Source organism: Prenolepis imparis, unplaced genomic scaffold (assembly GCF_030444845.1).
Source record: "Prenolepis imparis isolate NDT839.2.m4 unplaced genomic scaffold, iyPreImpa1.0 SCAF_5, whole genome shotgun sequence".
NCBI lineage: Eukaryota > Metazoa > Arthropoda > Insecta > Hymenoptera > Formicidae > Prenolepis > Prenolepis imparis.
Genome location: NW_028141163.1, coordinates 16,523,694 through 16,547,447, shown reverse-complemented (window position 1 = coordinate 16,547,447; position 23,754 = coordinate 16,523,694). Strand labels below are relative to the sequence as shown.

The 23,754-nt window shown below is 38.9% G+C and overlaps 1 protein-coding gene and 1 long non-coding RNA gene across 15 annotated transcripts in view; one reads left to right on the top strand and one right to left on the bottom strand.

Moving 5' to 3' along the window:
- LOC145936221 (protein muscleblind) overlaps positions 1-23,754 on the top strand; it is a 382,974-nt gene that overhangs the window by 16,188 nt on the left and 343,032 nt on the right. For 13 of the 14 annotated variants that reach the window (XR_014425345.1, XM_083038194.1, XM_083038193.1 and 10 more), the window contains exons 2-3: positions 3,314-5,079; positions 5,371-5,757. The exons of the other annotated variant lie outside the window; for it this stretch is intronic. Coding sequence is in view for 12 of the 13 variants with exons in the window: in XM_083038194.1 (XP_082894320.1) it covers positions 5,572-5,757 (186 nt within the window). In the remaining variant the exon portion in view is untranslated. The remainder of the gene's footprint in view (positions 1-3,313; positions 5,080-5,370; positions 5,758-23,754) is intronic. 14 annotated transcript variants of the gene reach the window in all.
- LOC145936227 (uncharacterized) overlaps positions 1-23,754 on the bottom strand; it is a 274,129-nt gene that overhangs the window by 52,065 nt on the left and 198,310 nt on the right. The gene's annotated exons all lie outside the window — the stretch shown is intronic.

Genomic DNA, 23,754 nt, shown 5'->3' with positions numbered 1-23,754 from the left:
AATAAGAAAGACAGAGTGTGGTCCCTCGAGCACGCGAGTCACGAGAGAAAGAGAAAGATCCGTACGTTAGTCGTATCTTGCCTGCTCGGCTTCGTCTTGTACGTAATAATTATTAATAAAGCCGACCTTCCCGTTTTTCCCGATCAAAGTTTCACGTCGGCGCCGCAGCGGTATCAGCGATTCGTTCCAGATTAACAACACGCGCCATTCGATTCATGTGGAAAGTCACATTTAATCCTTATCTCAACGCGATATGCTTTTCTTATCGAAGCTATTTTTTGCCGAAAAATATCGCAACAGTTAATGTCGAGTTATTATCATATGTATGTTCTTAAATGTCATGTATCTGATTAACATTTATGTAAATTAACACGCATATACAGTATGCTTGTGAAATATAATATTGGAAATACACTACTATTATATCATTGATATTGTAATGTTAATATTTTAATACTTTTTTTTTATTATTTTTTATTACATGAAATGTTCTAATATACTTTAGAACAATATCGTTTTATAAATAATAATCAAGGTATTATTTTCTTGAGGCATTTAGATAAAGTAAAAACTTTTGTAAAATAATTATATAATTATAAAGAATATGTTAATTTACTGAACGATAAATTAATGCAATGAACGAAAAAATAGTACGCTGTGTAATAGTGTAATGGAATTACGAATATACATATAACTGCATTATTGCGGGCTGTCAGTAAGTGAAAATTGAAATATTTCAGACAAACTGCATCAACAAACAAACGAACAAGATACATCCTATAGGTTCATAAAACTAAAAAGAGTTTCTGGTTGTGGATAAAGGTTAAATCTCTGACACATTTCCTTTATAGATACGACAATTTATCGCGTATTCCATACATACGACGTGGGCTTATTCGTAACATTTTTCTAGTTCCAAAACAGATTCTATTGATTTTAACATATGTTGAGTCTATTCAAACTTCTCGGATTATCGGAATATCACACACTTATTCGTGTATCAGAATGTATATTGCAACTGTTATTCGATACATATCCAATGTGAAGTTTGAAGTATTCGGAAATACAGTAATATTGAAGTCATGCAAAAGATGTTTTGTTTATTTTTGATTACTGTAGATACGCTTACAGTTGTATAACGTTATTTTGTGCCAAGCGATATTTTAAAATTTAATGTATTTGACTTTTACATTAACCGGATGGAGGAATTCATTTTCAATTTTCACTCTTTAAAATAGCAAGCAAAACATTATTTTCTTTTTTCTTGTGCAAAACTGTTTCGAAGGAAAACTTTTGAATTTAAAATTTGATTAAGTTGGACTATTTTGATAGAAACTGATATCAATGAATATAATTGCGAGACTTAATTAATTGGTGGAGTCATAAATAAAAGAATAAAATATAGACTTTTATGTTATTTATAATTTATAGAATTTTATTTATAATTTTATTTTGCAGTTTGAAAAATATTTGAAGATCACAATATCAAATTATACAAATAGAATAGATTTAAATATATCCTTTTGGCAACTTTCCACCCAGAAAATTATTTCAGACGTTTCATTTTAGAGAAATGTTTTGAATAAAAGCTTTATTATTTTGCTTAAACTATTTATTAAAATAAAAGTTTTTAACATCTCGTAAGTTATTAGATTTTAATGAGCTTTCCTCTTAATATTTTTATTGATATATTAATTTGAGCAAAAAATAATATAGTTTGATTTAAAAAATATTGTCGATGAAATAATAAAATAAAACGAATGATTTAAAGAAATGTATTGCATCATATTTTTTCCTTTAAAAAACGTGGAGCTTTTATTTGAAGATGTTGTTTGAAATGAGATACAATTGAAATAATTGAAAAGAATGAGGAGAATACAATAATACGAATAAAATAATTTTACTATATGTAGAATACAAATTTTTTATGCATATCCTATATACAAAATAATAGTCTAAATTATATCAAAATACATATAAAACGATAAATAGAATATTTATAATCTGAATTCTAACTTTTATTGCGAATTATATAAAAAAATAATCTATAAAGTAACCTCGATGCACATACACTATTTTAAGAATTAATTTCTGAATACGTCTCTCTGAGAGAGTACGTGCGATAATTGTAAAATTTAACACCTGATAATATCGAGACTTTAAGCGGAACTTTTGCGCAGCGATATATTTCAGCGATTCTCACGCAGAATTCTGACGAAAACAAATGATCGCGCTCGAAACGTTTTTCTTGGCCTTCGCGTTTGTGTACGCGCCGGACGCGCACACACATACGTCGTCATAACTCGTGCCAGGTAACATGAGAAACGGCGACTCGAGCCCGCTTTTCGTAAGCGGCTTACTTGCGCGACGGAAAATTGTACTACAGTCCTGCTCGCGCGCACGTGCCTTTTTCTTCGTCTTAACTGTGTGTATCTCTACGTCGTCGTACATAAAATGCACGACCGTGTCCCCCGTTTCTCTCTTTCTCTCCCTTCATCCGAAACGCTTCGCGCTCCGATGTTTATGCTGCGCATATGCAAACACAGTTTTTCTCCGGCTAATGTACGCAGGAGATCGTGAAGAGTTATGGCACGTTGCGAGTTTTCACAGCTAGAATTATAAAATTATACGGCGCTTCGCTTCTTCTAGGTGTGTGCGAGACGCTCTTCGCTAGGTCGATTAAAATTGCTTGCGATGCTTCAACAATATCCGGCACTGAATACTTTTACCATCGATAGTTAGATAGCTAAATCAATTAATATTGTGTATGTCATATTGATTAAATTAGATTCTTTAAACGGGAAATGCGATTGATAATCTTTTCGATATGATAAATTATATTAATTATAAGATTGCTAAACAATCGGCTGATATTGCTAATCTAACACTTCGTTAATAATCGATGAAGGGGTCTCGCGGATATAGGGAGTATGTTTTGAATCTGTACTTGTCAGAATCAGCTGTTCCTTGCGCGCGCATTTTATTTGTGTGTACTAATGAGAGGTATAGTAACATGTTGCTTGTCGATATATTTTTTTTTCTCTTTCGAATTCGAATCGCCGCGTGTTCGCCATCTCGACATTGATAACGTCTGTCGTTTGCTCGAGCGTGCTTGTGCATTGCGTATAGTTTTGCGTTTTACCGAATCTATATGTCTGTCTGTTCGCGGCTTGCGCTTAACCCTTCTCCCTTTTAACCCCTGCATTGCCGTCACCCCCCCATTATCCCCGACCGCTCAGAAGCCCGAAACAAAGAGCATTTTAAGCCTTTGCATCCGCAGTAACGCGAGTTTTCGCTTTTGGTATGTTTCCAGAACAGCAGCAACTGGAGTTCGACCGCGCGGGAGGAGCCAACAGCGCGCCGAATAAATGACGTAAATCCGAAGAACGGAAGCGCAACGTCACTCGCTAACTCGCAATTCTCTCCTCTCCCCGGTCCCCCCGCCCCACCCTACCCCCCGGAAACCTCCCTCTCTCTGTCTCGTCGTTTCCGCGCCCTCCCTTCCCCGGCAAAACCCCCCTGGAACACCCTTCCCCCCCGTCTTCTGTTCGGGTCCGATCCCCGACACGACCCGAACCCCAAACGCGACCCAGCCGCCGGACCTTCGCCCGATACGTCCGCTTTTGTCGCGTCCGTCGTCTTCACGTGCTTACAACACCGCACCACTCTCTTACCGCTCCTGTTTATCGTTCGTCTCCATTACCAATCTCTCTTCACAGGCTTCTTTATCGATATCCGCGTCGTCCCCTTTCCCGGGCACATCCTGCCTCCGGAATTCCGAGATAATCTACTCGCGCATCGCCATTCCTCTCCGCCCCAGCAGGACAGCGCGTAAAGGGTTTTCATCACCTTTTCACGGACGGAGTGACTCTTCTTTCTCTCTCCTTCGTCCTTTTCTACTTCATCGACAGCAGCAGCAGCAGCCAGCACCGACAGCCGACCGCCGTGGTGAACACGGTCCTGCTCCTTTGCTGTATCGTGACTACCAACACCAACGTGACCCTCTGTACTCCTTCCAGTAGACTCGCCGTCACGAGAAACACGCGTTAGTTTGAAACCGGCTTGAAGGACGCCACGAGACCGGCTTTTCGAGACACGCATACGTAGACAAACACATATATAACGTACACGCGCGCGTGGACGACAGTACACCCTCAGCAGCGACCAACTGCAGCCTTCTGTGTGTAATAAAGGAAGAGGAGATACGCGTACAAAAGCGCGTGCGTCTAGAGAGCACACTCCTCTTGGTCGACGTTTAGCTTCGAAGGCTTTCAAGCTTTGCCCGACTATTACTACTACGTCCTCGGCTTTCTCGAGTGCGGCGTGCCGCGCAAGATCAAGGGAAGATAAAGGAAGTATAGAGTGAACGAGGAGTCGATAGACGAGATCGACGACCTTCGCCATCGCCTCATCACACGGAGCCTAGGAGGAGAGAGTATAGCGGCTGTGCCATCTCGCCTAATAATCGACCGGAGCCTAATCGCTGTCGATATATAGCTTCACCCTCTTCGCTTCTTTTTCTCCTTCTTTCTCGGTGAGATATTCTGATCCTTCTCCCTTCCGTCTATATATATACACATCCGGCTTTCACACCCACTCGGGGATTACCGGAACGGGAAGCGCGTGTACCACGCAACCTCCTACGAACATACACGGCCTACGAGAGCGCGAAGAATCTCGCAAAATCGCTAACCATCGACGACGACGCCTAAACCCGCCGCCGCCGTCGCGCTCCTTCGATTAATTCACCGTGACGCGGAATCGATATCGGGCGGGAGAGAAGCGACGCCGATAAGCCACGCTCGAAACAGCTCGACGTTGCTGATAAACGCCGAATTTCCGCGAGACGACGATTCGCTGAAATATCGCGCGAAAAACAACAACAACAACGACGACGACCGAGAACCAAGCGCGGCTTCAACGTGAGGAAGATCGAGATCGCGGGAGACACAATAGTGATTTCTCACGCGGAGGACATCCACGCGAAGTAAAACAGCTACGGGTTGTCGCTAGGCGCGTACATGGGACATTAAGAACGTTGCATCGTGCTTAAACGGAAGATCTTCTGCCGTCTGTAAGGTATAACAAGTCTAAAGTAGTTGAACGACTCCGAGGCACACGCGGGATTTCGCGTTCTCAGTGTGTGAAAGAGAGAGAGAGAGAGAGAGAGAGCGAGAGTGAAAGAGAGGGGAAGGGACGAATGAGCGTGTGCAAGTCGTGAGCGAATGGTGAGAGAGATTGACGAGACAGGGTGAAAGTGGTGGAGCACAAGGGTGGACGTCGCGAAATCTCGTGCATAAGTGCCGACGAGCTCGTGCCGCGAGTTGCTCGATCGTATCCTATAAACGAAACGTATATATCCTTGATTAGTCGACGCGAGTGCACGCGACCGGGGAAAAAGGCGCCGAGCATCACGCGAGGAGGAATTTAGGAAGGAAGAGAGTGGGAGAGAGAGGGAGAGGAGAGAGTTATCGGTGGTGAATTCGGTGGTGGAGAGTCCCGGGACTTTCTCTCAAACGGTAGAAGCCAGCGCACGAACGGGGATTTCTTCGGTCTTCCAGGAGTGGAAGAATGGCAATGGTCAACATGAATAACCTACTGAACGGCAAGGACTCGCGGTGGCTGCAACTGGAGGTCTGTCGGGAGTTCCAGCGCAACAAGTGCACCAGGCCCGACACGGAGTGCAAGTTCGCCCATCCGCCAGCCAACGTCGAGGTGCAGAACGGACGGGTCACCGCCTGCTACGACAGTATCAAGGTAACGAACCATTGCATAATCGAGTTTCCGTGCTCGCGCGTATAACGAGCGCGTTCGCGCGGAGAGGGATCATCCGCTGATAAACTTCCGCCTTTACTTATCTGACACCTTCGCGGATAATCGACCGAACTTGCCCGCCAATATCCTGTATTTTATAGTATTTAATATCGTAGAGACCAAAATGCACGAAATTTCAGTTTATCGAAACAGAAGAATTTTTCTCCCAATTTTATAATATTATATAATTATATTATTTCTCGAAAGCATGGCAGCATCATTATTGCGCCAATATTTGACATTAAAATAGCTTTCCTATTCTATTGGCTCCGATATAAAGATAAGAGAGATAAGCGATATTATATGAAAATTAACTATTATAACTTCATTTTACTATGTTATAACTTCACTATGTTATAAATTAATTTATCTAACAGAATCGAGATTAACTTGAGAGTGGGAGGATTCTCCAATTTATCGACAGAATTGATATACATTCGCGCATTGATACAAATAGCTACGATTAAGATAGAGTTTCAGATTTTATATGATTCATATCCTTTATATGTTTTGTATTCTTATGATTTAAATGAGTAATATCATGTCAAAAAAAATTAGAGATGTATATCTCTTACTTTTCTACATCTTATTGTCTTACATGTGGAAAGAGCAATCGCGTTTTTTTATCTGTTTAATGTGAGCTATCGTGTCGAAGGCGTGCCGCTTGTCTTTCAACAAAAGAGACAAAGCACGCTGCATCGCTCGGATGATCTGACTTTTTGCGTGACACATGTGACATAGCACGAATTCGTCACATACGCGCGTTGAGACATAGAGACGATTGTAAAAAGTCAATTACGATGCAGTCGTTAATGCTACAAGAGCTAGCATGTTTATGCTCAGCGATGAATTTAAATATAGGCAAATTAAACAATAATTCTTAGAGAGAGGGAGAGAGAGAAATCTCTCTTAAAAATATTTTTAACGAAATTTCAGTTTATCGAATCAGAACAGTTTTTCTCGAAATTATAATATTATATAATTATATTATTTCTCGAAAGCATGGATTATCGCGTCATGATGCAACATTCAACATTTGACATTAGAATAGCTTTCCTATTCTATTACCTCCGATATAAAGATAAGATAGATAAGCGATATTGTATGAAAATTAGCTGTTATAACTTCATTTATCTAACAGAATCGAGATTAACTTGAGAATGGGGGAATTCTCCAACTTGTCGACAGAATTGATATACATTCGCGCAATGATATGATAAAGATAGAGTTTCATATTTTATATAGTTTATATTCTTCACATGGTTGATATTCTTATGATTTATATCGAATTATCATAGAACATACAAATATTATTCTTGAATGATTGATATTCTTTATATAGTTTATATTCTTATATGGTTCATATATTTTTTGGTTTCGCACCTTTGACGCAGGATTACTCGGCATAACACATATTGTCGAACTAAAATAATTCTCCGTTAAATTAAAATATAATAATTTAATAAATATTATTAAATTTATTATATTTTAATTTAACGGAGAATTAAATTTAGTTCGACAATATGTGTTATGCCGAGTAATCCCGCGTCAAAGGTGCGAAACCAAATAATATGAATCATAAGAATATAAAGAATATCAACCATTCAAGAATAACATTTGTATGTTCTATGATAATTCGATATGAATCATAAGAATATCAACCATGTGAAATCTGAATTTATTTATTATTAAAAGAAAAAGAATGAAGGAAACCGTCGAATATTCAACGTATATTCGTACTCGACGCTGGTGCCGCATTGTCTGATGGCACCTATACACGCACGCTCGCGATTAGATAAAATAGGGGAGGGAGAGAAATACGCGTCCATGTGTGCGTATTTATCTGCGTACGATACGCGTGGGGTGCGGCAAAATTGCATGAATACACATAGACGGACACATATACACGTCAATATACTGCTCTTCCGTCATAAACTTCGTCGTTATCTTCTCTTCCGCGATAATCTTAGATTATAGGTGAAGACAAAGATTAGCGGAGATAAAGCATATGTTTTTTTGCGACGTGTAGCGGTCGGCCGTTCAGTAGAGGCTATATATTTTCAAATGGAATTTTAGATTTCATGACCGATGACGCTTTTTCACTAACGTTTAGTATTATCGTCGCGAAATTTATTTCAATGGAAAGTTTAATGTAAAAATTTGCATGAAATATTTTATGCTGACGAGAAAAATTGTGTGCGTTAAATAATGTATATTCTTTTTATGGGGATTTAAAAATCCTCTTCTAAAATCATAAAAGTATTCGCTGTCGCTCGTTTTTATGTTATGAATACTAACATTGGAGCAAGCGTAAAAATTTCTTACAACAGTTGTCATTAATCTTTATTGCTGTAAAATATAATAGCCACAATTAATATTCATAGTCATAAATTATTATTAAAGAAGTATTTCCTTTGCCTGCTATTAGCATTAGAAGGGACTCGAAGAGTCTGCATCACTTTATCAATTATTTAGGATGCAATATTTTTTAATTTAATTCGATATTCAATTCAAGATTAAATTCGCGCTAAAAAGAAACATCTCTACAATTAGATTTATTGCTAAAGAGAATTTGTCCCAAATTCGTTCGAAAAATCCAATTACCGTATTTAATAGCGCGTGACTTGTGGAACCTTTTTTGCTATTAAAATTTATTAATTTAGATTCGATCGCGCGAATACACGCACGCATATGTGGAATGCACGATTAGATATCAGGTGACAAAAAGCAACGGGGAGCGGCTTGCCGCCATATCGTCTAAATATTCTCAACGGACGATTCGTTTTTAGAGACAGATATATACACAGATGCACACGGATGTACGCATGTTGTAATCCGTAAATGTGTTTGCGAGTCGCGACAAACAGGGTCGCGCCACATTTAATTCTGAATGCTATTAATGTCGCGGATAGTGTCTGAAAGGCAGAGTTGTCCGTCGAACTTTGATCGTTTCTTTGCCTCTTTCTCGCACATTCTTCCTCAATAATGGCGCTCATTACGTTTAATTGCTCCGAATGAATGGATAGAAGAATGAATAAACGCGTGCGCACGTGGACTGGAGAGGATATGGGCAAATAGCATTTATATAAGGTGATCCACAAGAGATACCAATAATACATAAGTACATATTTTCATGCGAATCCGAAGCAAATCTTGCTTTAACAAACAATTTTAACGGCCTTTTTTTTATTTAACCCAGTATCTGCAGAATAAAATTTTCTGTTACATAAGAATTGCCTCCTAAACCTTTATTAAAGATTTTTTTAATATGCTACCTTGGTAATTAAAATTGTTTAAAATTAATCCGCGAAGCATTTACGCGGAAGAAAATATATGCTAAATTTACAGTTATTAATTTTTTTTTTGCATAATGCTGCTTACCTTCCGCGGCTGATTTATCGGCGATGTCGATTGGTATTTTTCCATTCCCTGCGCGCGTTGAATAATTGTCGCTATTAATAACTGCAAATTCAATTCTCCAGTTCAATATCTGCCGAGAAACACGCCTGGGAAGACGAGGCGTGCCTTCTCCTCCTCCTTCTTTCTCTCGCGTTCATTTAATCGCGCTTTGCTTCGAGAGACGGAATATTCTAAAATCCATAAACCTTTTCTCCCCCCCTTCGAGCGCCGATCGGCGATAAGAGACTTATTACCCGTCGTAAATTACAACCGATTCCTTATCGCGCTGCGTGGTGTTACAAATTATCGGCTTTGTATCGGGAGAGATCAGCAGTCAGGAAAGCGCAAGCGGGAGATCGATCGATGATCCCACACGTGTATTCATTTGGATCGATTGTAAGCGGGATGAAAGGAGTCCTAATGCGCGCGGTTAACTTCTGCATTACATTAAGATTTTGAAAGAGATGCATTTCTAGAAGATAATTTTGCAAGTTATGATCAAAAAATACAGTTCATATATTCTTCATATGATTCATATCGCATTATCGCAGAATATATAAATTTTCAATGATTCATATTCTTATGGTTCGTATTATTTGATTTTGCACTTGTGTCAAGCTGTTCTATAAATAAAGTTTAAATGTATTTATATATTCCCAACAAAAATTAAAAATTGTAAATAAAACATGATAAAATTCATATACGAGAGAAAACTTAAAGATATGTCTTTTCTGCTAGAATGCATTGTTTACACAAAATAGCAAATTTATAATAATAAATAGCAATAGATATACGAAAATTTCTTATTTGCATAAATCTGAGAAAATTAATAAAGAGAAATGATTGACCTAAACAGTGCGAGGACTGTACGTTGCCTAGTTTACGGTTAAGATGTCACGAAGGTGAGGCTCCATGTTCGCACTTTAGCATCCGCCCCCCGTTGCTGCGCTTTCAGGCGCGACAATTCAACATTATGTGCGCAACCCTCAAATTACGTCACCATTCTCGAATATGCACCCGTCACTCTTCGATATCTCCCCCAAGCTGTTCTTGCTAAGAATTATAATGCATACCGTAAAATGCGACAATCGGCAATCGATTGTATTCCCTCTACTCTCTTCGAGCAACTCTTCTTCTTAACCAAAATTTGATTACAGCGGCTACTTATCAGTTCTCGTAATTTAATTAACGAAATCGAGTTTCTGTCAAGACAAATTCCACTTGTAATTAACTGAGATACGAGGTTTTGTAATTAATTTTCATCCCTTCAGCTTAATTTCTCTCGACATCTTTAAATTTTGAATATTAGTCAAATATTTAATGAAATGTACACACAAATTTTCATTAAAGCAAAGCAACGCGAAATTCATCGCAAAATGCATTTATACTATAACGATATATTGCCGTAGACTGAATAGTTAATAAGTAAATAGTGTGTGATACTTTTTCTCCATAATTACTTTCTATAACACTATTTATCTTTTTCTTATATAGAAATTATTATCATTTAAAATTAATTGGAAGGCAAAGATTTGATGTTCTACTTAGACAGTTGAAAAGACAAACTTTAACATAATTGTTTAAATGTTTTCTAACTAAGGCAAACTATGGAAGAAAATTCTAGTAAATATTTTACACGCGGCAAGAGTAATATCATATGTCAAAAAAGATTAGAGATGTATATCTCTTATACTTTTCTCTTCATCTTTTCTACATCTTATTGTCTTACATGTGGAAAGAGCAATCGCGTTTTTTTATCTGTTTAATATGAGCTATCGTGTCGAAGGCGTGCGTTTGTCTTTCAACAAAAGAGACAAAGCACGCTGCATCGCTTGGATGATCTGACTTTTTGCGTGACACATGTGACATAGCACGAATTCGTCACATACGCGCGTTGAGACACAGACGATTATAAAAAGTCAATTACGATGCAGTCGTTATTGCTACAAGAGCTAGCATATTTATGCGCAGCGATGAATTTAAATATAGGCAAATTAAACAATAATTCTTAGAGAGAGGGAGAGAGAGAGAAATCTCTCTTAAAAATATTTTTAACGAAATTTCAGTTTATCGAATCAGAACAGTTTTTCTCGAAATTATAATATTATATAATATTATACATATAATTATATTATTTCTCGAAAGCATAGCAGCATTATCGCGCCATGGCGCAACTGTCAACATTTGACATTAGAATAGCTTTCCTATTCTATTAGCTCCGGTATAAAGATAAGAGAGATAAGCGATATTATATGAAAATTAGCTGTTACTATGTTGTAACTTCATTTATCTAACAGAATCGCGAGATTAACTTGGGAATGGGGGGATTCCCCAACTTGTCGACAGAATTGATATACATTCGCGCAATGATACGATAAAGATAGAGATATGGTTCATATTTTTCATATGGTTCATATTCTTATAGTTATAGATATATAGATTTTTATTTTTAGAAAAATGATATTTATTTTATAACTTTAAAACTTTAAATATTTTTTATTTGCGCACAAAGCAGTCTTTTTTAATTATTTTCAGATATTATCTTGCATAATCCTTTTAACGACGTCCTAATAAAGATGCATATAAAGTTCAATTTAGATTAAAAGATCTGAAACATTGCGACTAAATTACGCTATGAAGATAAATAATTTCATCACTAGGGGGAACGCAGAAAAGTGTTAAAATGTTAAAATACGTTTTCTATATAAGAGAAACGCGTAATTTAACATCTTTATTACTAATCTTTTAAAATTTATTTTAAAATTCATACTACAATATATGAGTCAAGAACGGAGCCGCGCGATTAATTTGCCCGTAAAGAGAACAAGTCATCTTGAATATTTTTCAAGTTATCCTGACGTCGACGGCAGTTCTATGTATAGTATAAGCTGGCTCGCGGAAAAAAAAGAATAGGTAAAAAAAAAAAACGCCGAACAAGAAGCCCGTCTTTTCACATTTTAATCTTCCTAGGCGAGAATATTGAAAAATTTTGCGGACGGAAAGCGGAAGAAGCAAACGCGTTGAACATCTCATCCTATCGGACAGGTACATCCTGTCGAGTGGTCCGCCAGAAAGGAGATAGAGAACGAAGGTTAAAGAAAGCGGGAGAGAGACAGAGAGAGAGAGGGAAAAAAAAAGAAAAGAGCGATCTCGTAATCGTCGACGAGACAATTCCGCTCACGAGTACTCGCTCGCTCTCATCGCGCGTTCCGTATTTTAGTCGCGCGTTAACGGACGCGACAGGTGCAGCTGTAGCCGCGACGACGAAGACGAAGACGAAGACGACACCGACGGCGGCAGCAGCAGCAGCTGTTAACTATGTTTTTCGTGTCTACCGGCGTGAAACGCGGCGGGCCGACCGGCCCCTTTGCGTTCTCCCGCGCTCGCGATTTTCTGATCCCTCCCTCTCCCCCTATTCCCTTCTCCCTCACACTTGTCACGGAAATACGACGCTGCCATTGCCCGGTGAATCCCGCAAGAATCTAATGTTACTGTACGTTGACCGACCCAGGAAACTGCAGCCTGCTTTCTTGCTTCTCTCTTACGTGGACTTGGACGGAACTTGCGCAATCGTTGCGGTAAAGCGAGAACTCGCTGAATGATGTCTTTTCATTTTTTTCCTCCTTCGCTTATTGTTTTTTCTTATATATCCCGATGACGAATTATGACGATGTCGTCAGAGCGTGAAAATGGTGCGGTGATGCGTGTCGTATTATTACATATTTATCAATCATAAAGAGAATCGCATAAAAATATTTCTACATTTGTGTCGTGATAAAAACGATAAACAAATTCCAACGAAAGATGAATGAGAAATCGCGATGAATTTTCAGTGCAAATTGTACCGATTGCACGATGTATGTTTCGAATGTCAAGTGAGCGCCCTAATTTTCGTATCTAAATAAAAACGTACGAGCAATCGCGCTGCAGTCTGTGATTTCGACAGTCCGACGAGTCAATTTAATTCCGAAAATGAAACAACATTGGCTGTTTGATTTATCTCCTGCCGACCCTGCGTGCGCCCAGCGCCGCGCTTTTGGAATATAGTGAACTTATCACTTTCGGAATTAGAGAGTCTCTCGCATAATGTTGATATAATATTCCGCCGCGCAAATATTGGTAGTTCAAACATTAAACTCGCACACGGCAAACGGTGTTCCGCCGCAACGATATTAACATTTTGGTCGGCTTTATTAAGCGGCGCAACAAAGAAATTTTATCGCGTGCATTTGCTCTCTTTCTCTCTCTCTCTCTCTCTCTCTCTCTCTCTCTCTCTCTCTCTCTCTCTCTCTCTCTCTCTCTCTTTCGCATTTTATCTGTGTATATCCATTTTTACCGTATTTTTTCTTCCTCTTTCTCTCCTTTCTTTCCCTTTTCGAACTGCGCCCATTTTATTTTCATCGAATTTTTCTAGCTGTTTTTTATTCTTCAATTCTTCATATGGTTAATATTCTTATGTTTTATATTCAATGGTTTTTGTTTAGTAGAGAATGGTTGTCTGTTTAATAGAGAATGATAAGAGAAAAGCGCGAGGAGTTACGCGAAAAACATTTTCCTATATGATTTGTAATTGCTATTGATTGATTGATTTCGTATGGCGACGAATATAAGTTCTCGCTTTCATCACTTGCATCTTTTTAATATTCAACGCTAAATATCTAGGATATTTAAAATCAGAATTTTAAGAACATAAGATTTGTTTATAAGAGAAAAGTTTATAAGAAACCCTTCATTTTTCATCGTTTATAAATCGAAAATCGATGCCCCGATATTTCGAGAAAAATTCGATATCAATTGATAATAACGTGCAAAGAACTCGTCGGTAAAATTAAAATCGGAGCGTGCAGGTGCGGATTTCAGATTGGATAAGCGCGGTTAACGACAGAAAGAGAGAGAGGGAGAAAGCGCCAGAAAGATCCGAGGAAGAGGTCGTTAAACCGTCCCTCTCACTCGATCGCGAAGTTACGCGATCCCGTAACGCGAGATTCGCACGTTCGATTCCAATTAGGCCGATTGGACGGTTCCGCGCGGCGCGATATTAAAGTAGACCTCCGGGTTTAAATCGCCGTTTTCTCGTCGTCCTGCGACCATCCGTCGTGTACGCATCGACGTCGGAGTCTATATTTAAAGGGGAATATGACCGGGTTAGATGCGGCCAAGTTCTCGTCGTCGCTGCTATAGGGGGTAGTAGCCCCTCGCGCGCGCGCGCTCTTTTGTCTTTTATCATCCCCTCCCCTCCACTTTCCAGTTCGATCTCCATGAACAACGCCCGCACTTACCCCCTCGCACACGCTCGTAGCTCTTATTCACCCTCTCGGCGCGTTATCGATTCCAATTACCTTAAAACTTTCAATTAATTCGGCTGTCGAGCGTTTTACGCGCTGCAGGAACCGGCCATTTCTCGGGCGCAGATGTCGCGGGCTCCGGGGGAACAGTGATGCTGAAATTTAATATCGATGTCGATACTTTTACGCAGGGCGTTTTAGCATCACTCCCGCGAGGTATATCGATGCCGTTCGATATTTTATCGAGGAGGAAAAATCGAGCGCGTTATCGCGCGAATAATAGTAATTTAATTTTTTTCAACGAAAAAGTAAAAGTATCGATGCTATTTCATGAAGTTTGCTCACATCTCTCTCCCTTTACGTTGACATGACAATCTCATTTCCACGTCTAGAAAGTCGCACATGGACGCGAGTTTTATCGGCTCGTCACGGCCCATCGCCGATGGCGCGTTTTCTTTCTTCCTGTTGCCGCTTTTCGAGCCGGTGTATACGTGCTCGCGGCGAGCCCGATAACAACCCGTTCTCACGCTGATAAACGGCGGTCCAGCACCGGTGATAATACTGGGGATGTTACGCGAGCGCATCGGCTGGTTTAAAAATGATATGGCGTATACATATGATTTTAGACACAAATTTTTAAATTTATATTCAAAGGGAGAAACAAATTTTGCAAATATTGCTAAATTCATATAGCATTTTGTGTGAATTAATTTTTAACTAAATCTCTTTCTCTCTACTTTAGAATTTAGTTACACTGAAAAAGAAATTTGTTAACTTGACTAAATCAACTAAATTACTATCTTAATTGAATATATATTAGTATATTTAAGTCAAATACACGTTTTGTTAGATTTAATATGTTATATTTAATTTAAATATTTTTATATGTTTAGTTAACAAAATATTATTTAGTTGAACGGTTTAGTCAAGTTAACAATTTTTTGTTTCAGTGTACTGGAATAAATATAATGTTGCTTTTTACGCTTGAATCATGTAGTATTTAAAGAAAAGAAAATATGCACGCGTGAAGAGAGAGAAAGAACATTATCAAAAGGGGGGCTAACACGAAGGGGTATAAGAAGACACACGGGTGGGCCCCTATATCGTTAGTTTATAAAATCGATCCTCTGGTCGGCGACAAGCGGTAGACAGACTGGCGGGTTTACACGCCGACACGAATAGACAGATAGACGGACGGACGCGAGTCGCGACAGGTAAGCGGCCGGCAAGGTATAGGCAGACGGTCTGGCAGGTTCTCGCGTATTACTTCTAATCTAAACTACACCGTGTGCTATTTCTGAGCCCCTTTTCCACGTATCGGCGACGATACGACTTATTATTAATTCGCCGCTTAGGTAAATATCACGATACCGGCGTATCTGCTCTCGATTTTGTTAAACTGTCTATATAACTATCTATATAATAATTTGCGGCAGAAATTTCAATTATTACAATAATATAATAATTTTATATCTCGTATATTCTGATGTATATTTTGTATATATTTTGATTCCCTTTTTAAATATTTTCTGTATTATATACAAAAAATTATAATAGGGAGATTTCTAATGTCGATTATAAATTATCTAAAATATAAATTTAATATAGAATTAAATAACGTGTATATAATATTATATAAATTTATATAATCACGATAACTCTTTTTTTTTACGAATCGACCTATCAAAAATTGATCATATGTCAAAAATATCACAGCTAATCATATTTTCTTTTTATCGATAATTTACGTTTTTCGAGGTTAAACTATTACGTGTTACGGGTATATGTCCAAGTGGAAGTATAGCAAAACTAAATTCAAGCATATATATCACTTTCAAACTGTGCAAACGATGCATTATTTCTGCCTGTTTCCCAGATATCGATATAGTTCGCGTTGTACAAACTATTATGTAAAGCCTAAGTAAATATTTCGACGCGGTTAATGGAGTTAGACAGATTAATCGTGTTTATTATAGCGCAATTAATTCACCTCGACATTTCTAATGTCGAGCAAGTTGAAATTGTTACATGAGTCAGTTTGCCTTCGAATAATTATATACAAATTGAAGTACCGTGAAACAATTATACTTTACGATACGTTTTTGACTAAAATCATGTCGCTACTTATCGGCTCTAATACCGTTACTTTAGCCTAATTGAACTAAACAGTTTAGCGTTTCCGATATGTCCGAGAGACGTGGAGAATTTCGGAGCATGTATTATAGATGAGACGAGGGAACGCGGAGGGAGATTGAGCCGATCCGTGCACGGCCGTGCATTGTTGGCCTGAAAATCGATTCACGACACGCGGCAAGTAGACAGACGGGTTTACATGCCGACAGACAGATGGAGAAGACAGACAGACAGACAGACAGACAGACAGGTAAGGTAAGGCAAGGCAAGGCAAAGCAAGGCAGGCAGGCCGACCGCGACAGACGGGAAAGCTAAGAGCAGGGCGAGAGAGTTGCCAGGTTCCTGTGTATTACTTCTAGCCCGCAAACTACGCCTTCGCTCCTCCTTCTCGATATTACGTCTCTGATATTCCCGTGAGCTTCCCGGAATATCTTACGCGGTGCCGTCTAAACGTTTGCTATTCCAGTCGAGTGGAAATTCATTTAATTGCCCCGGAAGATCAAGAGCTCTCTAGACCATCTTCTACCTGCGCGCTCAACCTCTTTGCCGTCTCTTTTTTCCCTCCGGCCTCGTCTCTGTGCCATCGTCGTTTTCGCAATCAAACGGAGACTAGTACCAATCGAGTCAGCCAAATCTCAGAAAGACCCTGCCATATCGTCTGTACAGTTGCATGAAGATGCATCTTAAATACTAATTTGATACGATGCAATTTCTATTATTTTTTCATATTATTTATTATTATAGTTTTTAATTTTATTATTACAAGCTTTTTAAAGTGTTATGCCTATTAATTATGGCTCTCTTTCTCGTTTGATAAAGTTGGTAGCTTAATTCAAATTTTGGAAATATAATTAATTACACTCGGAAACACAAAATAACGCGAAATTACACGTTGCTCGAATCTACTTGATGGAGGAATTCAAGAGCTTTGTCAAAGTTGGGACGTGATCGAAACGTAGACAAGCGAGATAGCCACTGACAAACGTACGATCGCTCGTTATCGGCTCGCCTTCGTAACCAGATGACTCGATCCGGTCGGTCGGATCTAGGCAGGTACCGCAGGTACAGCTTCTCGTAATCCCTCGCAGGTTTAGGTTTGCGGTCCAACGTCGAGTACGCTCCGATGTGTGTGTTTGTCTGCGATTACGTATATACATGTGACCGAAAAACCGTACAGGTGCGGGGCCGCTACCTTCCTAGCCCCCCGCCGCTTTCACATAATTTACGGCCGGACGGCATTAGCCGCAATGCTTGTCCCTGTAATAGAACGGTCGGATCGGTAGAGAGAGAGGGGTGGAAAGGGGGTTGAAATCGGCCGGAGGAAGGATGATATGCTGGGAGGACTGGAAGGAAGGCGAGCGTGCGAGGACGTGCAGTTTCGTGCGTGTCGTGAACGAGGGGGAAAGGGATGCAAGCATCGAAGGGGGGGTCCGAGGGGCGAGTAAGGGTGGAAGGTGACCGTGCAGGATACGGGGACAAGGGGGATGGAAACGGCGATGGGAGGCGCGCGGATGGCATTCTGCGGTCAGTTCAGTATGTGCCTATATGCCGTCATGTGTTATCGATTCCCCCCTTCCTTCCCCCCAGAGTCCTGTTACCTACCTACCTACCTATCTACCTACCTACCTACGTTCATGCCACATGGTATAGTTACCTCTATTCCGAGCTATGCGAGATAAACCCGCGCGCTAATCTTCCTCCCCCTCTTCTCTTCCGTATTTTACCCCATTCTTCTGCCCTCCTTACTTCTTATCCCCCGTTTCTCTTCCAGCCGCGGCTATTGTACTCTACGAGCTTAACTCTAAACGATTTTACAATACAATGTCGTCGAGTCCTCGCTTTAAAGAGGATCGTACTATCGAAATCGCGAAGAGAGCGACAAAATGCGAAGAGGTTCCTCTACTCGGATAGGGTTAAAAACCCTACCAAAGATAATATTTTCGAAGTGACGTTAAATGTTTTTTATCGTAGATATTTCAGTTCCGATATCGATTTGCGAAACACCATTGTTTCGATATTATAGCTCCGGAATAGTCATTAATATAGCGAACCTCCTCCAATGCCGTCTTAGGTAATGTTCAAGCTCGAGCTATTCGAGATCTCTCGAAACTTTGCGGTATAATCGAACTGTCGAGTTTAATCGTAAACGCACGGTTGCAAGTCTTCGGTTTCAAGTATTGTCTCCTCGAGTCGAGACAGCCGTCCGTTCGGTCCACCTGAGCGACTTCAAAATATATTGTCTTCCGCTTCCGTGTGCAACGTAGCTCCGGTTTCCGGGGACTATCGAGACTTTCTAATAGCGTCGTTTCTTTCTTCCGAATCGAACTTTACATTATACGTGTACCTGCTACGATTTCGAGAGTGACTTACGGCAGATCGTCTGTTTTCCCCTCTATCGAAATGTTTAACAATTGTTTCGATTTTTCTTTAAATTTTGGTTTTTATTTTAGCGCAAGTTTAGTTTTTCATTACTTTGATAAATTTTTCATTTGTCTTAACGTTTTGTATATGCGAATAAATCGATTTTTTTTTCAGCGGACGCTTTTTTAAAAGGCAAACAATCGGATGTATGAAAAGATAATAATTGTAGCAATTATTTGCGAACAATGCGTTGCATCGGCATGAATCAATAAGACAAAAGATTTTTTTATCAATATCGCCACGTCACTATCGAAGGCTCGGATATATTATTTATTCAATCGCCGCTTGATCGAAGCGGAGGCTATCACCGCTCTATTGTGTAACCGTCATTATTCCACATATTCCCACTATGGTCCATTCCATTCCTCGTATTATCCCATATTCCGTCGGCTCCGACCGCGACAGCTCATCAAATGTACATATCGAATACCTCGGGCCTGTGGCGGCGCTCAGGGGGGGGCCGAGAGGTATCGAGGTGTATCCGACAAAAAATTTACTTATCGATTTCCGCCGCGCGACACGCGATGCGAAGAAGCTCTCTCGTCCCGCCTTCTCTCTTCGGTCTGAAAATAACATTGTGAGTCAGTCTGGAAGCCACTACGTTAGCACGCGCGACCGCGTAATATAGGAAGTGGTTCTCCTCGAAAAATTATGTATCTAACTGCGCTGGAAGCGATGCCGCAGCGAGAAGGAGATGGATAGATATAATTGTATATAAGACAAGAGAGAGAAAGGAAAAGGGAAGAAGAAAGATAGGGTAGATAGATAAAAGAACGGCCGATAAAGGATCACGCACAGCACGCACGCTATAATCTCGAGAAACCCCGATCATATCGGTCTAATTGATAAATCGTGATGCTCCATTAAAGTAAGAGTCCTCAGTCAGATTGTACACACATACACACGTGACTTGCACTTACGCATTGCGTGACTCGGTAACGCATTATACTCCCCACAGTCTATTTTTCCGTCGAGTTTACCGGTTAAGTAATACGATTGCGAAATCCACCGACGCCTTGTTGACGATGTTTCTCGACGCGGCTTACCGCAAGTTATTAAAATTCGACACGCGATAATTTTTCACATTTAACAATATAATAATGCAGCATACGCTCGTTTTCATTATTTGTTTATTTATACACTTTCCTATATCTGTTATCTTTTCTATATTTATTATTTTATTTTATAGTACGTTAATATGTATATTGAATCTGTCTAATATATAAATTAAATTTTATTCTTGTTCTTAATCTTTTATTAATAAATTGACACTTTTTTTATCTCGATTTTCCTTTTAATTTACATTCAGAGAGAACGACTAAAAAATCTGTATTACAATAAATGCATTTCTCTTGTACTTTTATTTTTTATTCTATTTATACCGCTACGTGAAAATTGCATTTGCAATACAGCCGCAAAAATCGCGGCAAAAAAATTGGAAAAGTAAAAAGTTAGGGAAAAATGTGATATGAACGAAAGAGCGTTGCTGCATCATTAAAAACACCCTCGGCGTTTTGCATCTCGCACGGGTGAGTGTGCAGAACCTCATTGTAGGATTGAAGTGCTTTAGCAGTGCAAGGACGACTTTTTAGAGCGTAGTCGTTGATTATCATCAGTTTCCCACATCGACGAGAATGTCAGAAACGAAAATCGCTTTAAATCCAACGACCGCGACCCACTTTGAAATTCTATTTAGACGAATACATCCCGTTAAAACGTGACACGCTGTGAATTTCCAGGATAAAAGAACGATAAAGATTTCTCGATGAAAACGACGAGATAAATCGCCGAAAAATCTCTTCTCATCGATTTACAATAAAAATAAAAATATTTCGTGCTCAATTCAGTGAGAAAAAGAGAAAGAGAAAGATAGGGATAGTTATAGATAGTTATAGATATAGGAATCTGGTTTTTCTTTAGCTTAATTTTTTTTTTCTTTTAAATGACAGAACTTATGTAGAACTAAAATCTTTTCAATCTTGATAATCGTCAGGATAATCAAAACTGATGAGGAAAGTGTCGTACACAGTTGGAAAATTTGTGTTTTCTTGTTAAAAACGGTCCCCGTTAAAATTTTTGTGTTAAATATTTAACACATTCATGTGTTAATTTAACATATTGCTGTTATGTTAATTGGACTCAAATGTTAAATTATTAAAACAACTAAAAAAAAGTGTAAAAATAACACAATGTATATCTATTTTTAATTTTACACAATAAATATGTTCCGTATTATTAGTGACAAGATTTATCTGTTAAAATTTACAGAAAAAAATGTTAATTTTACTTTATAATATAAGTGGGGGTGATAAAATGTAAAATTAACAATTTTTTTAGTTAATTTTTACATTAAAACTATGTTAATTTTACATACAATTTATTTTAAGTTTATTTGAAGTTTGCATTTATTTTATGTTAAAATATTAACACAATATTCGTGTCACCATTTAACATATCCGTATTATGTTAAATTTAACACAAATTTTTCAACTGTGTAGGACAAAGTGAGATGCTGCGTGAAGTTGGCGTCTCAGTTTGTCCTAGGTTGTCCTCAGTTGTCGCTGCTCTTTTGTTTTCTCCGGGATAAGAGGGTGGCTTCGTCGTTTTTATCAGAGCCTCATAGAGAGCCAAGCCGGTATCGTTGACTCTTTCGACACTCTTTCTCGAAGGCGAGAAAGAAGGCTACGTCGATTAGAGAGAGCTTCTTCCATTAGGGTCATCCGACCGCGATCTCTCATCTGCCATGTCTACTTCGTTTAGCTGATTTCTTGTGAGAAGGAAAGATGTGCCTCGCACCGCGAGCGGTCCCTCTCAAGAGAGCCTCTCGCCGTCGGCGTCGCGGTCGGGAAGTACTCTAAAGCCGCATCTTCGTATTACAATTTTACTTGCGGTCGGTCGTAACTTCCATGTTAACGCGGAACATTTCTCTCTTTCGTTACTTCTCGCCTCTAAATTTTTTTTTTTTTTTTTTTTATATTGCGAGGATTAAATCTCTTAAAACAAAGCTCGGAGAACCCTTTCGTAAAAAATCATCTTACAAATATCAGGAATATAATATTTTACTTATTTATTTGCGATGTGACAATCCCCGAAATTTATTCCGCATATAACTTATTTAGAAAAAAATATCGATGCAATATAAAAATTATAATATATTCTTAAACGATATAAAATTACACATTAAATAATTAACATGTGTAATGTAGCAATCACACGAGATAAGTATGGAAAAGAATTTAATTAATTATGTAATTAGCGCTAATAAATTAATTATATTAAAATCCGCACAAAAACTAAATCCACAAATCAAATCACATAAAGCATTTTACAATATTGATAATTGATACACATATTACATTGATGAATCTAAACGTCATTTATTGAATTTAATAATATTCAAGCGTAACATTAGCTGAAAAAATATTCATATACGCGCAATTTAAGAATTATTAAGATTAAAATCTATCTCCCCTTTTATCTTTGTCTCGCTTCGTTTATATGACAACCACCGCATAGTGAGCATTCTGTAGGACGGAAGAGACAGGGGTGGATATACGTCCCGCGGTATTCCATCATTACGGTATGCAAATTCCCGCATACGGCTGAATTTTATCCGAGTAATCTGCCATGGCGTATAATTCGGAAATTCAGACCCCGCCGCCACGTCGGTCGTGCCAACGAAACGTAATTAATGCATTGTTAATCCAGTATCTCTCGCTCGTGCGTCAAGCCGCGCGGGGATAAAGAGAAAGAAGAGGGGACGAGAGCGAAAATAAAATGCCCGAAAATCACCAACGAGTTTTCGCGCTTCCTACCTCGCACTCGAGTGCGTGCTCGTCGTGAATGCACGTCCCTTCCTCTCACTTGCTGATATTCAACGGGAAATTCGCGACGCATTACATGCGCGCACACGAGAGAGCGGCGCGATTCGGCGATTTCGCACCGATAAGGCAGTGAATTATTCTCCACTTCGTGCTTTATCGAGTGCGACGAACGCGCAAGCTTGCGCATCGCCGACGAGGACCGCGGTAACACTAATTCGTAAAATATCATTCTTGAACAGGAGCGAATCTTTGATTATAAAAGAAAGATTATGGTAGGTTTATACATAAATCTGATTGTGCCAACCAGATTTATTATCAAATCTGGCTGGTGCAATCAGATTTATGTGTGAACCTACTATACTATTTTTTCCGTGCATATATATATATATATATATATATATATATATATATATATACATATATGTGTGTATATGTACGTACAATGCGTGATGCGATTGTACGAGTCGGTCAACTATACGCTTTTTGTCGAGAATAAGATTTTCGACGCCTCATAAATTGATCGAGTGGGGTAATCTGTTGAAAAGTTTCTCTTTCGACTTCACACTTTTGTTATAGATTTGTTATAGATAAAATTGAGCGATTATTTTACAGCAAACCCTGCATTTTTTCCGTTAGTCTTTATTTTACATGATACATGACAATAAAATAATCATCGTTCAAATTCAACTCGCGGCTGTCGCCTTTTCCGCGACGCGATTAAATATACGAAGAAGAAAAGAGCATAAACAGGTGTTCAGCGATCTCATCTTCGCTCGTCAGATGGCTGCAATTAAATTTAACGACTTTTCGTGCGCATTCCAACTTTACTTCTCCTCCCTGCAGACTTTTCAAGTATCTACATTCAGCTACATTCAGTG